General features: G+C 39.0%; 1 protein-coding gene across 11 annotated transcripts in view; it reads left to right on the forward strand.

Moving 5' to 3' along the window:
• EHBP1 (EH domain binding protein 1) overlaps positions 1 to 12137 on the forward strand; it is a 226009-nt gene that overhangs the window by 114821 nt on the left and 99051 nt on the right. For all 11 annotated transcript variants that reach the window (XM_071582029.1, XM_071582030.1, XM_071582033.1 and 8 more), the window contains one exon: positions 3049 to 3235. In XM_071582029.1, the coding sequence (XP_071438130.1) occupies positions 3049 to 3235 (187 nt within the window). The remainder of the gene's footprint in view (positions 1 to 3048; positions 3236 to 12137) is intronic.

Consider the following 12137-nt stretch of genomic DNA (forward strand, 5'->3'; position numbering starts at 1 on the left):
CCTTTTTGAATTTTATACTTTAAAATCAAAGTGGTGGATGGCAACCTGTTAATGAAGGACAGCACACCTTGTGAAGTTAAGTTTTAATTATCTGAAAATAGCACAACTCACAACTACTTAATGTATAATGCTCAGTACTTCTGATTGGCATTATTGCCTGATCTTTGAACCCTGCCATGCTGACAGCTTTGGGTTTTCTTCTCAATAAAATGTTGGGGTTTTTTCTTTTTTTCAGCTAACTGGTAACACTGATCCAAATAATTTTTAAATTGGTCAGAATAAAACTTGCTTTCTAATATAATTTGGCTCTGTGGCTTCTTATCTCGCTAATCACTCCATGGCTTGGAATTATGCTAATTGGCAAGACTGTCGAGTTGCCATCTACTGAAGCTGCCTCTTGCACAAGAAGCCACAAGCCACCAAGTTGTCAGTGTCAGTTTAATGTCAAGTAGTTTTTCAGGTCTGGGATTTTTTAATTTTGTGGTAATATCTCTTTAGACAAATCATATTATGTGAATCAATTAAATAACTTAACCAAAGCAAAAAGTATGGGGCTGACCTCAGAGAAAAGTGCTTTAATATTTTCCAGCTAAGGCTTTTTTCAGCCTCTTCAGAACTGTTTTGGTGAGGGGTTCTGTATTAAAATGAACTTTTCAAAACTCTTTCTCAATATTTGTAAGCCCAATTAAAAGCAGTGCAAACGGGAAGGTAGAAAGCAGTGCATGTGTGTGTGTGTTTTGTGTGTGTCTGTTTCTGTGACCAAAATATGAGGGTTCAGCATGGCTTTCAAGCAAGTTTTTCTGTAGAAAAAAACCCAAGGCAGTGATTTGTCTCCTTTTAGCATTTCCTTCTGGTGCATACAGAGGGTACAATTCTTCAGGATAACACATGCAGTGCAGGCAATTCTGGAGCATAAAAATTTAAAAAAAAAAAAATCCAAACCTCTTTACTCTCACTGATAAGGTGTTTGGTTTATTCTCTCACCAAAATAATTTTAACACCTTACAAATACATCTTTCTAATTCAGAGTACACAGAGGTAAATTCCTGCCAAACATGCTGTGCCTGTTGGCTGTTCTGAAGGTTGTCTTGTTGAACTAAATAAAACCTTGTGCTGTCCCATAGAATGCATTGTTCTTCAGCCTTTATCTCTTTTATCTTCATTTCCACCTCCCTTTGAACTCGCTGGTGTCTGCAGGCAGCTGAGCTGGGCTGTCAGCTAAATTAGAGCTACTGACAGCTGGATGCATTCTCCACTCCAGCCTGAATACCCTCCTGTTCCTGCTGCCCCCAAACACCCATCTGTTTCCATTGAACTTGGTATTTTGGTGGTGCCTTTAGTTTGGATGGCACTGGTGGCTTTGCACTTGATGGGCAGCAAAGTGGGAACCTGAAAGTTGCCTTCAGTCAACATATGAGTTATTTTAGTGTGAGTCTTTCCTTTTACTTCAGGATCTGGATATCTTTTTCTATAAGGAGCAGCAGATTCTTAGAAAGGTCTGGAGGTTTTATGCCTGATTTTCATTTATATGCTTTGGTAAACTTTACAGAACTAGACTTATTCTATGTGGTGTGGGTTATTGACTGCTTGCTTTTTCTCAGGGAAAAGGGATGACTGTAAACTGCATTAAAATGAATTCTAAAATCAGTCTATGAGGCTGAAAGACATTTTCGTACTAAAATTGCAAAAAAGTGAGAGAAATTTCATGTTATGTGAAAGGAGTGAGATGAATAGTTGGTTTTTCACTTCTCCCCAAATTCTGCTGTTGTAGTTCTTTAAAAGCAGTGTGTACTAGCTCATGGCTCTTATTCTAAGAGGGAATTTATTAAATGAATCCAGCCAGCTGAGCTCTTTCTAATTTTGTGTGCATTATTGTTTCTATCTAGAGTTGAATTCTAAGGGACTTCAAAGGACTGAGGTTGTTTTCTGTGGTTAATTACACTGCATAGGGTAACTATGCAGGTGGATTGTTGGGAATCAGTGACTTAGTTACATAAACATAGTTTGAGATATATGATAGATATATCTTGCAGGGGAAATAAGGGCTAGGAAGGAATTAATTAATATATTCATTTCATAACTAACCATCCCATTTTGGATTGCAAAATATGAAAAGTAAAGATTATTAGTGAAATAATTTAGTGCAAAGAAGGTTCCCATAAATATCCTTAGCAGATACAAAATTGCTGGCTCTTCTAAATGTGTAGGAGAAGCCATTGTTTGATGTATTATTGATTGATATTTGATGTATCAAAGTAATGTAAAATATGGCAATGCTGTGGAGGTGTTTACTTAGGGTGAAACAAATGCTGAATTGGAACACAAACACCTGAGTTAAGAATAACTCTCTGGGCTGTAACTACTTGGTGGAAGTTGTCTACTCTGCCTCTTAAATGAGGTTTAGTTATAAAAAACACTGTTAAAATAGACAAATACGGCTACTGGTATCTGCAGAGAGAGATACACAAAGTCAGCTGTGGTTCTTCTTACACTATTGTCCTATCCAAAAAATGTTCTTGAAATGGTGTGGTGCCTTTGTGCTAAAGTTTGAAATACTCTTGATGTGGATTGTGCACTTGTGAAGGCCAAAATTTTCAGGCTTGGACAGCCAAGAGTGAGGAGTGGGAGCAGGACAATAGCAGTGGCTTGATTCTTAACTCTGCTCTAATGAAGCTTTCTTAATTCTGGTTATTAGAATAGTATAAGCCAGAAACTTCACTCACATTTGTTGGTATTGACCTTGTGATAGAATCTTATCACTCTTTGATACATAGTGGAGTGTAATTGGAGAGTTAGCCTTATGCAATTGGTAAAACTTCTCTAATTTACAGAACTTTATAAAATGTATGGCAATTTTGACCTAATGAAGGTTTAACTGTTGTAACTCACTTTTCAGTTGTATGAAAAAGTAATAGCTAAAAGCATATAAAGGTAAAACATATTCTTATGTGGGATAATAAAAGCATTTCAGTCATTAGCTTTTCTAAATAGGTCTTATTTAATTTCCAAGGAGATACCAAAGAAATGTGTTTCCCTTCTTTTAATTAGATCAAATCCATTTTATGAACCAAAACCAAGTCCTGCTTTAATTAAAGTTGCTCTGCTGCAAGAACCAGAAAAGAAGATGAAAAGAAAGGCTCCTGAACCCCCAAACCTCTTGCCAAAGACAGAGACGGGCATGGGTGAGAACATGTCAGCTATTCCTGCATCAAGGGAGCTTTCCTCCTCTCCTAAGGTAAGCTTTTCATACCAAAATTTCTTCTTTATTCTTAACAGTGCCTTTTCTGTGTGTTGTAAACATCCTGTTTATTTTTGCAGGCCATCTTAAAAGCTTTGCTTGTGCTTAATAAGGTGTTGGCTCATCTCTATTCACTTGGTTCATGGGAGGGAGCAGCAGTAGGAGCTTGTATTTTTTCTTTAAGGATTAAATGACAACAGTAACAGCAACTGCAGTTTCAAAGAAAAGAGTCTTCCAGTAACCAGTGTTACAGGACAGCTGGATATGCCATCGAGAAGGAAGAAAATCACACTGAACTGTGCTTTGTCCTGATGTATTTTAATGCTGCTAAGCCTTGCCCCTGTTGAAGTCTGTCTACACATTTCTGTCGTAAATCTGGGTTTTAGGAGCTTAGTACTGGATACTGTTTATTTGTTTTGGGATTTATATGTGTCCAATTCCATAGCTATGTTGAAGTAATTTAAGAAAAAAAACAACAGTCTACTTTAATTCAGATTAACTGTTTATTACGAATGCCCAGACTAAGAGTACTTACATATGCACATGCATCTCTGTGTGTTGAGGGAAAGTCTGAGCTAATTTCAGCTGAGGAGGGCAGTGCGAGACATGGGGATTTTATTACTACAACAGCTAATTTCTGTCAGTGTGGATTTCAGCTCTAGTGTTTCAATAGTTCACACCGTTCATGCTTTCTTTTAAACAAAATAAGCATTACTAGTATAAGTTAATGGACCTTTCTTAGAAATGAATATCACATATGCTGCCTCCTTGTTTGAAAGTTAGGAAGATGAGAACAGAAGTCTTTTCTTTCAGCATATCTTACCCAATCTATGCATATTTTCATCTGGTTTGCCTTGTATTGAAGCTGCTGTACTTTCATTTAAAAATTGAGTGAAACTACTTGTAATACCTATTGTTTCCTTGTGTAGTGACTCAACCACATTGCTCACATGTCCTTGTCCACTCAGGTTCTGATCTTGTTGTCATTTTACCACTAGGCCAAAGATTATGAGACCAGAAATCTAATCTGTGTCTGCTCACTATAGAACAATAGGTAAGAACACAGGTACTCTTCACAATTTATTCCTAATATGCAAAAACCACAATGAGGGATATATGAAATAAAAGCATAGCAGTTTTATAATGCTCTGTAATGGGATTGAGTCCTGTTGGCTGGAGTTTCTGCATGAAAAATAGGGCACGTTATTTGATTTATAGTGGAGTCTGGCCCTTGGGTCAAAGCAAAATGGCCCAAGTAAAGCTTTCTGGTACTACCAGACTGTGAAAAGCCATCTGTGGCAATTTTTATTAAGCTGCTTCGTGGAAGTTGTGCCCAAATTGCAAATTGTTTGAGAAGTGTTTTTTACAGATTTGCATCCAAGGAAATCCTCTCTCTGCTTCATTCATGTCTTCGCTGTGCTGAAATAAAGTGTTACTGCTGAGTTTGGTTGTTGCAGTTTTTGTCTGCTCTAGACAAAGTTTTAGATTGTCTGAAAGCTGGAATTGATTAAGGCAAGATTCAGGATTGAACTGGCTGAGAAGACTGTGCTGTTATGAACAGTTATGAAGGTAGTTTCTACTTTTCTGCATCATGTTACCTCTCAGATATTTTGGTGCCTACCTGCTTGCAGCCCACCTTTGTGCCACTGAGGCACAGCTGAGGTGAGCAAAGGTCCAAGTGCTGAAACTCTGATATCCATTAAGGCTGTGAGGAAAGGTGGAGCTCTGTGCTGACATGCTCTTTTATAGGAAAGCTTTAATTTATTTTTTTAAAAATAAATGTGGAGCATGTGAGACATTAGGGAAGGCTGTAAAGCAGGTGCAGTGTCCTGGTTTATTATATTACTACTACAGCGGAAAGTTTTGCTGACTGGGTGTGTTAAAATATTGTACGGTCACTTGAAATGCAGAAAGCTTTCTGTAAGCACAGTCTTTTTTTTCTGTGCTTGAATTGTTCTGCTCTCAGATCAAAATCACTTTACTTGGAATGCTTTTTGATATTTGGAAAAGTACTGGCGTTTAAAAGAAAAGAAAATAAACAGTTTTCTCACACTGCAGTATAAAATAGTGCTCAGGTAGGACTTGGACTGTTGGCACAAATAACTTGTTTATTGCTCAATAATGGAGACAACATTTAGCAACTCTGGAAAAACTTCCATCCAAAGGCATAGGTACTATACAAACATGAACTTAACACACACCCTATGTAGGGGGAATAGTCCTATAGAGGTAAACTTCGGTGAAGGGAGGTTAAATACCATATCTCATTCAGTGTTTTGTCCAAGTTTACTGTGCCCAGAAAGCCTCTGGCACAACTCTAACCAGAAACAAAGTTTTTTCATCAGGTTTAATTCTTTGTCCTGGTTGTGGTCATAGGAAATGTCTATGAAGCAGAAATGCTAATCTTTTGACTATAGAAAAACAGCATTAATATTAGAACTTTAGGGTTGAAGAAAAATATTCCGAAAGTTCCCCTGCAAATCCTTGACAGAGTATTTGGAGCTCCTTTTTGCTTCCCATGCTGGTGATGTTCATCACATTTGCCAAAGGCACAAATTACAAATGCTGTCAGTAACTTCTATATACCAGGAAGTTTATTGAGTGAGCAGTCAGTTACCTGTAGTAGCAAACCCTTTCCAAGCCTTTGGATCACTTGGAGGTCCCTGTGTCACCTGTCTTGGTGAGGAAGGGTCAGTTACCTGTCACAGATAAGACACAGTCTAACCCTCCATAAAGGTCCAATGGGCTCTCCAGCCCAAGGTGTTAGATCAGTATTTGCCATATCAGAGTTTAGAGGAAGTTTTGCTTCCAAATTTTAGTATCTACTGGTACTTCCTAAAGAAATACCTTAATTCTCTTGCATCTTCCTTCCATACATCCTCCAAACTAGTCTGAGTCATCCGAGAGGGCTTAAAATGTGAAGTCTGAAAACTGGAATTATCCCACAGTTAATCATCTCGAGTGACTTGAAAACTCTGGTATGTTTTTATGGCTGACTGTGTTTAGGTGAGTCTGACAAACTGCAAAGCTGTTAATTAAGCTCTTCAGTCATCAAACTGCTACAGTGCTGTCAAACCCAACTGAAGCCTTGTTGAGCTTGTCACTGTCATACCTGTGTTACTGTTCTTTACATGGTTTGGATAACCAGGTTTTGCCTCTCACAGAGGTGACAGAGACTTTAAATTTCTTCCGCTTGTTGACTTTGTGAAACAAAAATTGAGCAAAAGTTCAGGCTCAAAATGTGGTATCAAACCAGTACATAGCATGGATATCAGTGCTCATCATTGCTTTAGCTGATTACAAAATAATGCACATGAACTTCAACTGGGTGAAATCTCAGCCAGTCTCACTGTATCTTCTCTTCCTGCATTATGCTGAGTTTATTCAAAATAAGATCAGTTCCAGAGCTGACAACTGTATGTCATCGTAGAGAAACTAAAGCTGTGTGTCTCTGAACAATCAAGGATTTTATTGCCTGTGTGAGAATGAGGGGGCAGGAATGCTACTGAATATGTGTGGGAGGTGAAGAATTATTTACTAGGGAGCAGGAAGAAACAGATAATCACCCTCAGCCATGGAGTTATTTTTAAATGTGAAAAGAAAACAGTTCCTGCATTGGATTGATATTACTCATTCAGTCATTCTTTGGCATATGCCCTTTCCTTTCAGGAAACAATTCTGAGAAGGGCTTTTGTTGTTATTTGGTGTATTCAGTTTATTGCCAGATTGTAGCCAAAGGTCACATTGATGGCTTATGAATCCATCAGGTTTCTGCAGTTACCATTAACCTACTGAAAGTAAACAGGTATGTTGTGTTTTGCATCCAGCTTGGTCTCACATCCTTTCTCCTGTATTCAAGGTGTGTAAACCTGTGTTTGTCAAACACATAGTCTACAGGGGAACTGCTGCAGGCTGAACCTGGGACCTTCCATCTCACAGCTGCCTACTGGGCTACCCAGAATCTTCTGCACTCCAGTCCTGGGAAGAGATGTTTCTCTGGCAATACATGATTATATAAGCAGACATTGGTATCAGACCACAGGATGCTTTTTGAACTTTACCTTGAATGGGTTTTTAGTTATACCTTGCAGCTGATGAAAGTACATAGCACCAGGACAGGGAGATAAATCAGCTTAAGACTATCATTAATGTGTGCACTGTTCTCACCTTTATGAAGGCCATGGTGTTGGTGGTACTCAGGAAGACATAGGAATTGGTTTTGGTGCTGGTAGATAAGAGCCTATGATGACCTTTTAAGTTGGTGGAAAAGGGGAAGACGCATTTGCATAGCAGTCCAAAACCAACAGTAACATCTCTTTTTGTCACCATCTTTATTTACGCTCTCTCCGTCTCTCATTTTAAAACTAAAATTAATTGTTTTGCATGCCCAGTGATAGTCTGCTCTCTCATGCCAGACAAGCTAGCTGATTTAAGCTCTAATGAAACATTTATAGGAAATGTAATAAGAAATACAGAATCCTTTTTCTGCATGACATTCTCCCTCCCGTATCCTTTGTAATCCATTGTCTGTCTGTCTAGAAAGATTTCTACCTGACAGGCAGTTTGTCCTTCACACAGCAAATGAGGTACAAATTACTTTCTTATGAAAGAAGTTCGCAGATACTTCTCAAGGAGCAAGAAGAAACTTGTAATTTTTAATTTTTTTTTCTCCTTCTTATTTGTTCTAAGTCAGAATAAATGCTTAGAGATAAAGCACAAAACAATCAGGTAGGTTTAGTAGCATGAGGGAGAAGTGACATTCCATACAACACTAGGCACTGCTCTCCAAGCTCTCAGGGATCTCATGGGCTCCAGTTGCTTGTTTTCTCCACTTTTATTTCCCTCAGCATTATCAACCTTATGTGACCAAACAGTAGGAGGACTTCATCTAAAACATAGGTGCAGTAATGCAACTATGTAGAGAAACTGCATTAAACTCCAAATGGGAGATGGACATCACTCACTGTCTCTTGGTATCAAAAGTATCTCCAGTTGTTCATTCACATAAGGACTTCTGGCTCTCTGGAGCATCCTCTTTAATGATTTTGCTCCTTTTCAGCTTCGCATTCACTGCAAAGGAATTGTGCAGCTTCTTTGCATGAGATCTTTGTCACTCCGTGTGCCAAGCCCAAGGAAAACTTGGGAGGTGCTTGATAGAATTGCAAGATATCTACTCTTATGAACTTGTGGAGAAAAGGCACTCTGAGAAAATCTCTTTGCATGCAGCCTGAAGACATTTTTTCTTTTAATAGGAAAAAAGACCAGCTGCACACTTTTAATATGAACAGAGAGATAGTGAGATAATCATATGGAAGCACAGACAAGTCATTCAACTTGCAGCTTTTCGAGTGTTAAGGAATAAAAGAGGCTCCGATTTTAAGGCAACACTTAAAAGCACTTTCTTATTACTGTTTGCATGAGTTTTAAATGGTGCTTGTCAACTTGACTATGTTGCCTTCATACTAGTCCCATGATTGGTGCCAACAGAACTCCATTTCTAGACTATAGATTAAATCAAGCCCTTCTTTGTTCTCTCTGTGGCTTTCTACCCTTCTGACTGAAATGTCTTGTGCCCATTTTCTGGTAACAAGCCAGTTGAATTGCATACAAAAAGGTTTAGGTGCTGCTCTGTAGTCACATTTTCTCTAAGAGAGATGCTTTCTTCAGAATTTGAGGTTAAAAACCAGGTGAGTCAGGAATTTGCCCTCATGTTCCTGTAGCAGTTCTGGAGGCAGAGCTGAACTGCTGCCAACCTCAGCCCCTTTCTTCCAGTTTTATCCCGTTTTCAAGCACATGCCAGAGTGTTACCTAGTTGGAAACACATCATCTCACACAGGTCTCTCTGCAAAGCTCATGAGTCATGTATGTGTTTGTTCCACAGGGAACAGATCCAGGTTGTGTGCTGAGCCAAGGGTCAGTGAAAGGCACTGCTTTCTGTGACAATTGAGCAACTGAATGCTGTCCAGGAGCAGTGAATGTGATCCTTCTCCCTGTCATGAATTCATTATGGGTGGTGGTTAAGCTCTTGAACCAGATTTTGGACTATGGTTGTTTGGGGTTTGGTTTTTTTCCCCAAGTTCACAGCTTGGTCCAACCAAATTAGCACAGCTATTGACTTGACTGTAGTGCCATGCAGCTGAAGAAGTGCTGGTTTATGTCACAGAAACTATCATAAAAAAATCAGTTTTCTGTAGGGTCAGGTCTTCACTCAGACTGAGGACTCAAAAGCATTACCTTCCAGTAATTTGGAATTGGGTTTTTTTTGTGAACATCAGTTTTTCTTCAGAAATATGTATATGCAGTTATTCAAAGTATACTAATTAAAAATGTATTTGTAACCATAATTTTTGAACGCTTCATTTGGCAGCTTTCAGTTCTACTGCTTATGTGTCTGACTGTTTCTTTAGATGCTTACTAGTAGTGGGGATGCAGACAACAGGTCTCCAGAGCTGTCCTAGAAAAATATTTTTCATTGCATATTAACATATATAATATGCAGGTTTGAGAAATGCTTGGCTGCTTCTGCTATTTTTACAACTGCTCTTAAAGGTATTTCTGCATTATTGGTGTGGTGTAGCTCCTACTGAAATGGATGGAAACATTGTCAGTGCCTGCAGCAGTTCTGGGTTGCACCAGTTAGCACTTCTGCAAAATGTCGGTGCAAGTAAGGTCTGGTAACTTCACCAGTGTTGTGACATTACAAGCCAGATTTTTATATTTAACTTACATTTACAGGTTACAGTATTCAGGTTTGTTGTTATAAAATATTACTTCACTTATTGTGGGAAAATATGCTCTTTAGATATGTAATGGCAGTTATTTCATATGTTTTATTTCAATTTGGAAGTTTAAGTTTATGCACCCTTCTGTGAAAAAAAAAATTAATCTCTGGCAGAAGGTGGAAAAGCCAACACACATATTGTGTGACAAAGTGTTGCAGTGTGCCATTAAAATGCCAGCACCATTCCATGTTGGCAAACTAACAAAAAATACTTCTTTCCTATTTTATTCAAAAATTACACCAATTCAAGAATTTCTTTAGTTTTTCTTATATAACTATATGTGATGATTTATACAATTTTTTCCATTTCTTTAAATGAAGTGCCCAACAGTCTGTCTTGTCCCCCAGTGCAAGAATGGTCAAATTAGACTCATGTCCTGATTCAGGGACTGTATAAAAGCTGCTGAGAACAGGGGAGAGAAGAAGGCCTTGGAATGGTAGGAACACTCACACTGTCTTTTCCAGTCTCTAACCTCTCACACTGGGAGGTGAACCCAATGCTTGAAGTCTCAGAGGAGAGAGAGATGGAGGGAACAACAGTGGAGGATCTCCACATAGAGAGCAGGGAGTGTGAGCTGAGCTCACACTGCCTTGGAGACAAGTCTCACACTGCATCCATTGCTGCAGGACTGGGAGCAGACTGGTCTTCCCATGGAGGTGCCAAAGGCATTTGTCTGAAATATATCCTTAAAATATCCCTAAGAAGAAGTTAGGAGCTGCTGGGAGCATTAAGGTTTCTGGAGTGCTGAGGTTCCTGAATATCAGGACTTTGATGGCACTGCTTGGTTTCCCTCCCAGAGGACAAGGGATGATGCCCAGACACACCTGCTGGTCAGGTGGAGTCCTGGCCTTCCGAAATACCTGAGTAACAAGTGCATTAGGTGAGCTCCTGGTGAGATCTAGAATAGCTTCTGGGAGGTGTAATCTGGAAATCCTTAACCAGATGTTAGTTATTGGCCTTTGCTTCTCCAGTAGAAAGGAGCTGAGAGGAGGCAGACAGACCTCATGTTGCAGGTGCTGGAGGGCCACCTTCCTGCCATTCCTGTTAACGATTTCAAAGGGCTTGGAGGACTTTGAATCTCATGCTGCTCTTCACAGACTGTCACTCCTGTTCAGTTTTAGAGGAAGAAGAAAGAAGAAACACTGCTCTTCTTGTAAGATGTTTTTTTAAACTACAATCAAAACAAAGATCCTCAAAATTTTCACAAGACAATCTGATAAAATCTATCCCTTTTCTGTACAGTTTTTACACCTTATTATCAGGATCCTTAACAAGACCCAAACAAGCAGGGTACTGAACAGCTTTTAAATTGAAAACTTGATTTTTTTCCTATGTTCCCTTGCACATAATGAGGAGGTCAGCACAATTTGTAGAAGCTGATGTTGGTGTAGCATTTGTAGCTATTAAGCTCAAGCTTTATGTTGGGGCTGGTTTAGATAGTTAAAGTGCTGGGTCCTCTCTCCACCACCCATGACCCTCGGTGCAGAGCTCAGTGAAGGAACACACCAACAATAGCCTAGTTCTCTGTTTGCCTGAGGGGTGGGTTTGGTTCATCGTGGTTGGCAAGCACCTCAAACTGTAAATAAGTGTGCATGAATAAATATTCTTTTGCTGCTGTCATGATGAGTTATGGAAATATTACAAAAACAATTATCTTCCCTTCATAAATCAGTCTGATAGTTAACTTTTGTTTGCTCGTTAATTCACTGTTCCTGCTAAATGTTCTTTGGTTTGGATCAGATACTTAAGTGTAGGAATAAATCACAGGTCTAAGCCAGAATGCTTTTTGTTTCTGGGAAAGAAGAATAAGTCTAAAACCAAAATAAATGACATTTGTAAGCAAATCTAAAGTGCAATAATGGCCCTAAAATGAGGTGCATGTATTAGCTATTCTACCTTGCTTTGTCAAAGTATTTTTAGGTAGGCTTTTGCCTAATCTATTTAAAATAGTGATCACCATTACCTTTAGGTGGGCAGGTTAATTAAATAAATTTGTGAAGCTAAATATACTGAGAGGTAAAACACAGGAGAAAAGTGGAAGCCAAAGCTGCCAGGAGCTGAGCCCTGGGGCATGTGAGACAGTCAGGTGTGATATGTGTATGTTGTAGTCACGCTCG

The sequence above is a fragment of the Pithys albifrons genome, chromosome 2 (genome assembly GCF_047495875.1).
Source record: "Pithys albifrons albifrons isolate INPA30051 chromosome 2, PitAlb_v1, whole genome shotgun sequence".
Classification (NCBI taxonomy): Eukaryota; Metazoa; Chordata; class Aves; order Passeriformes; family Thamnophilidae; genus Pithys; species Pithys albifrons.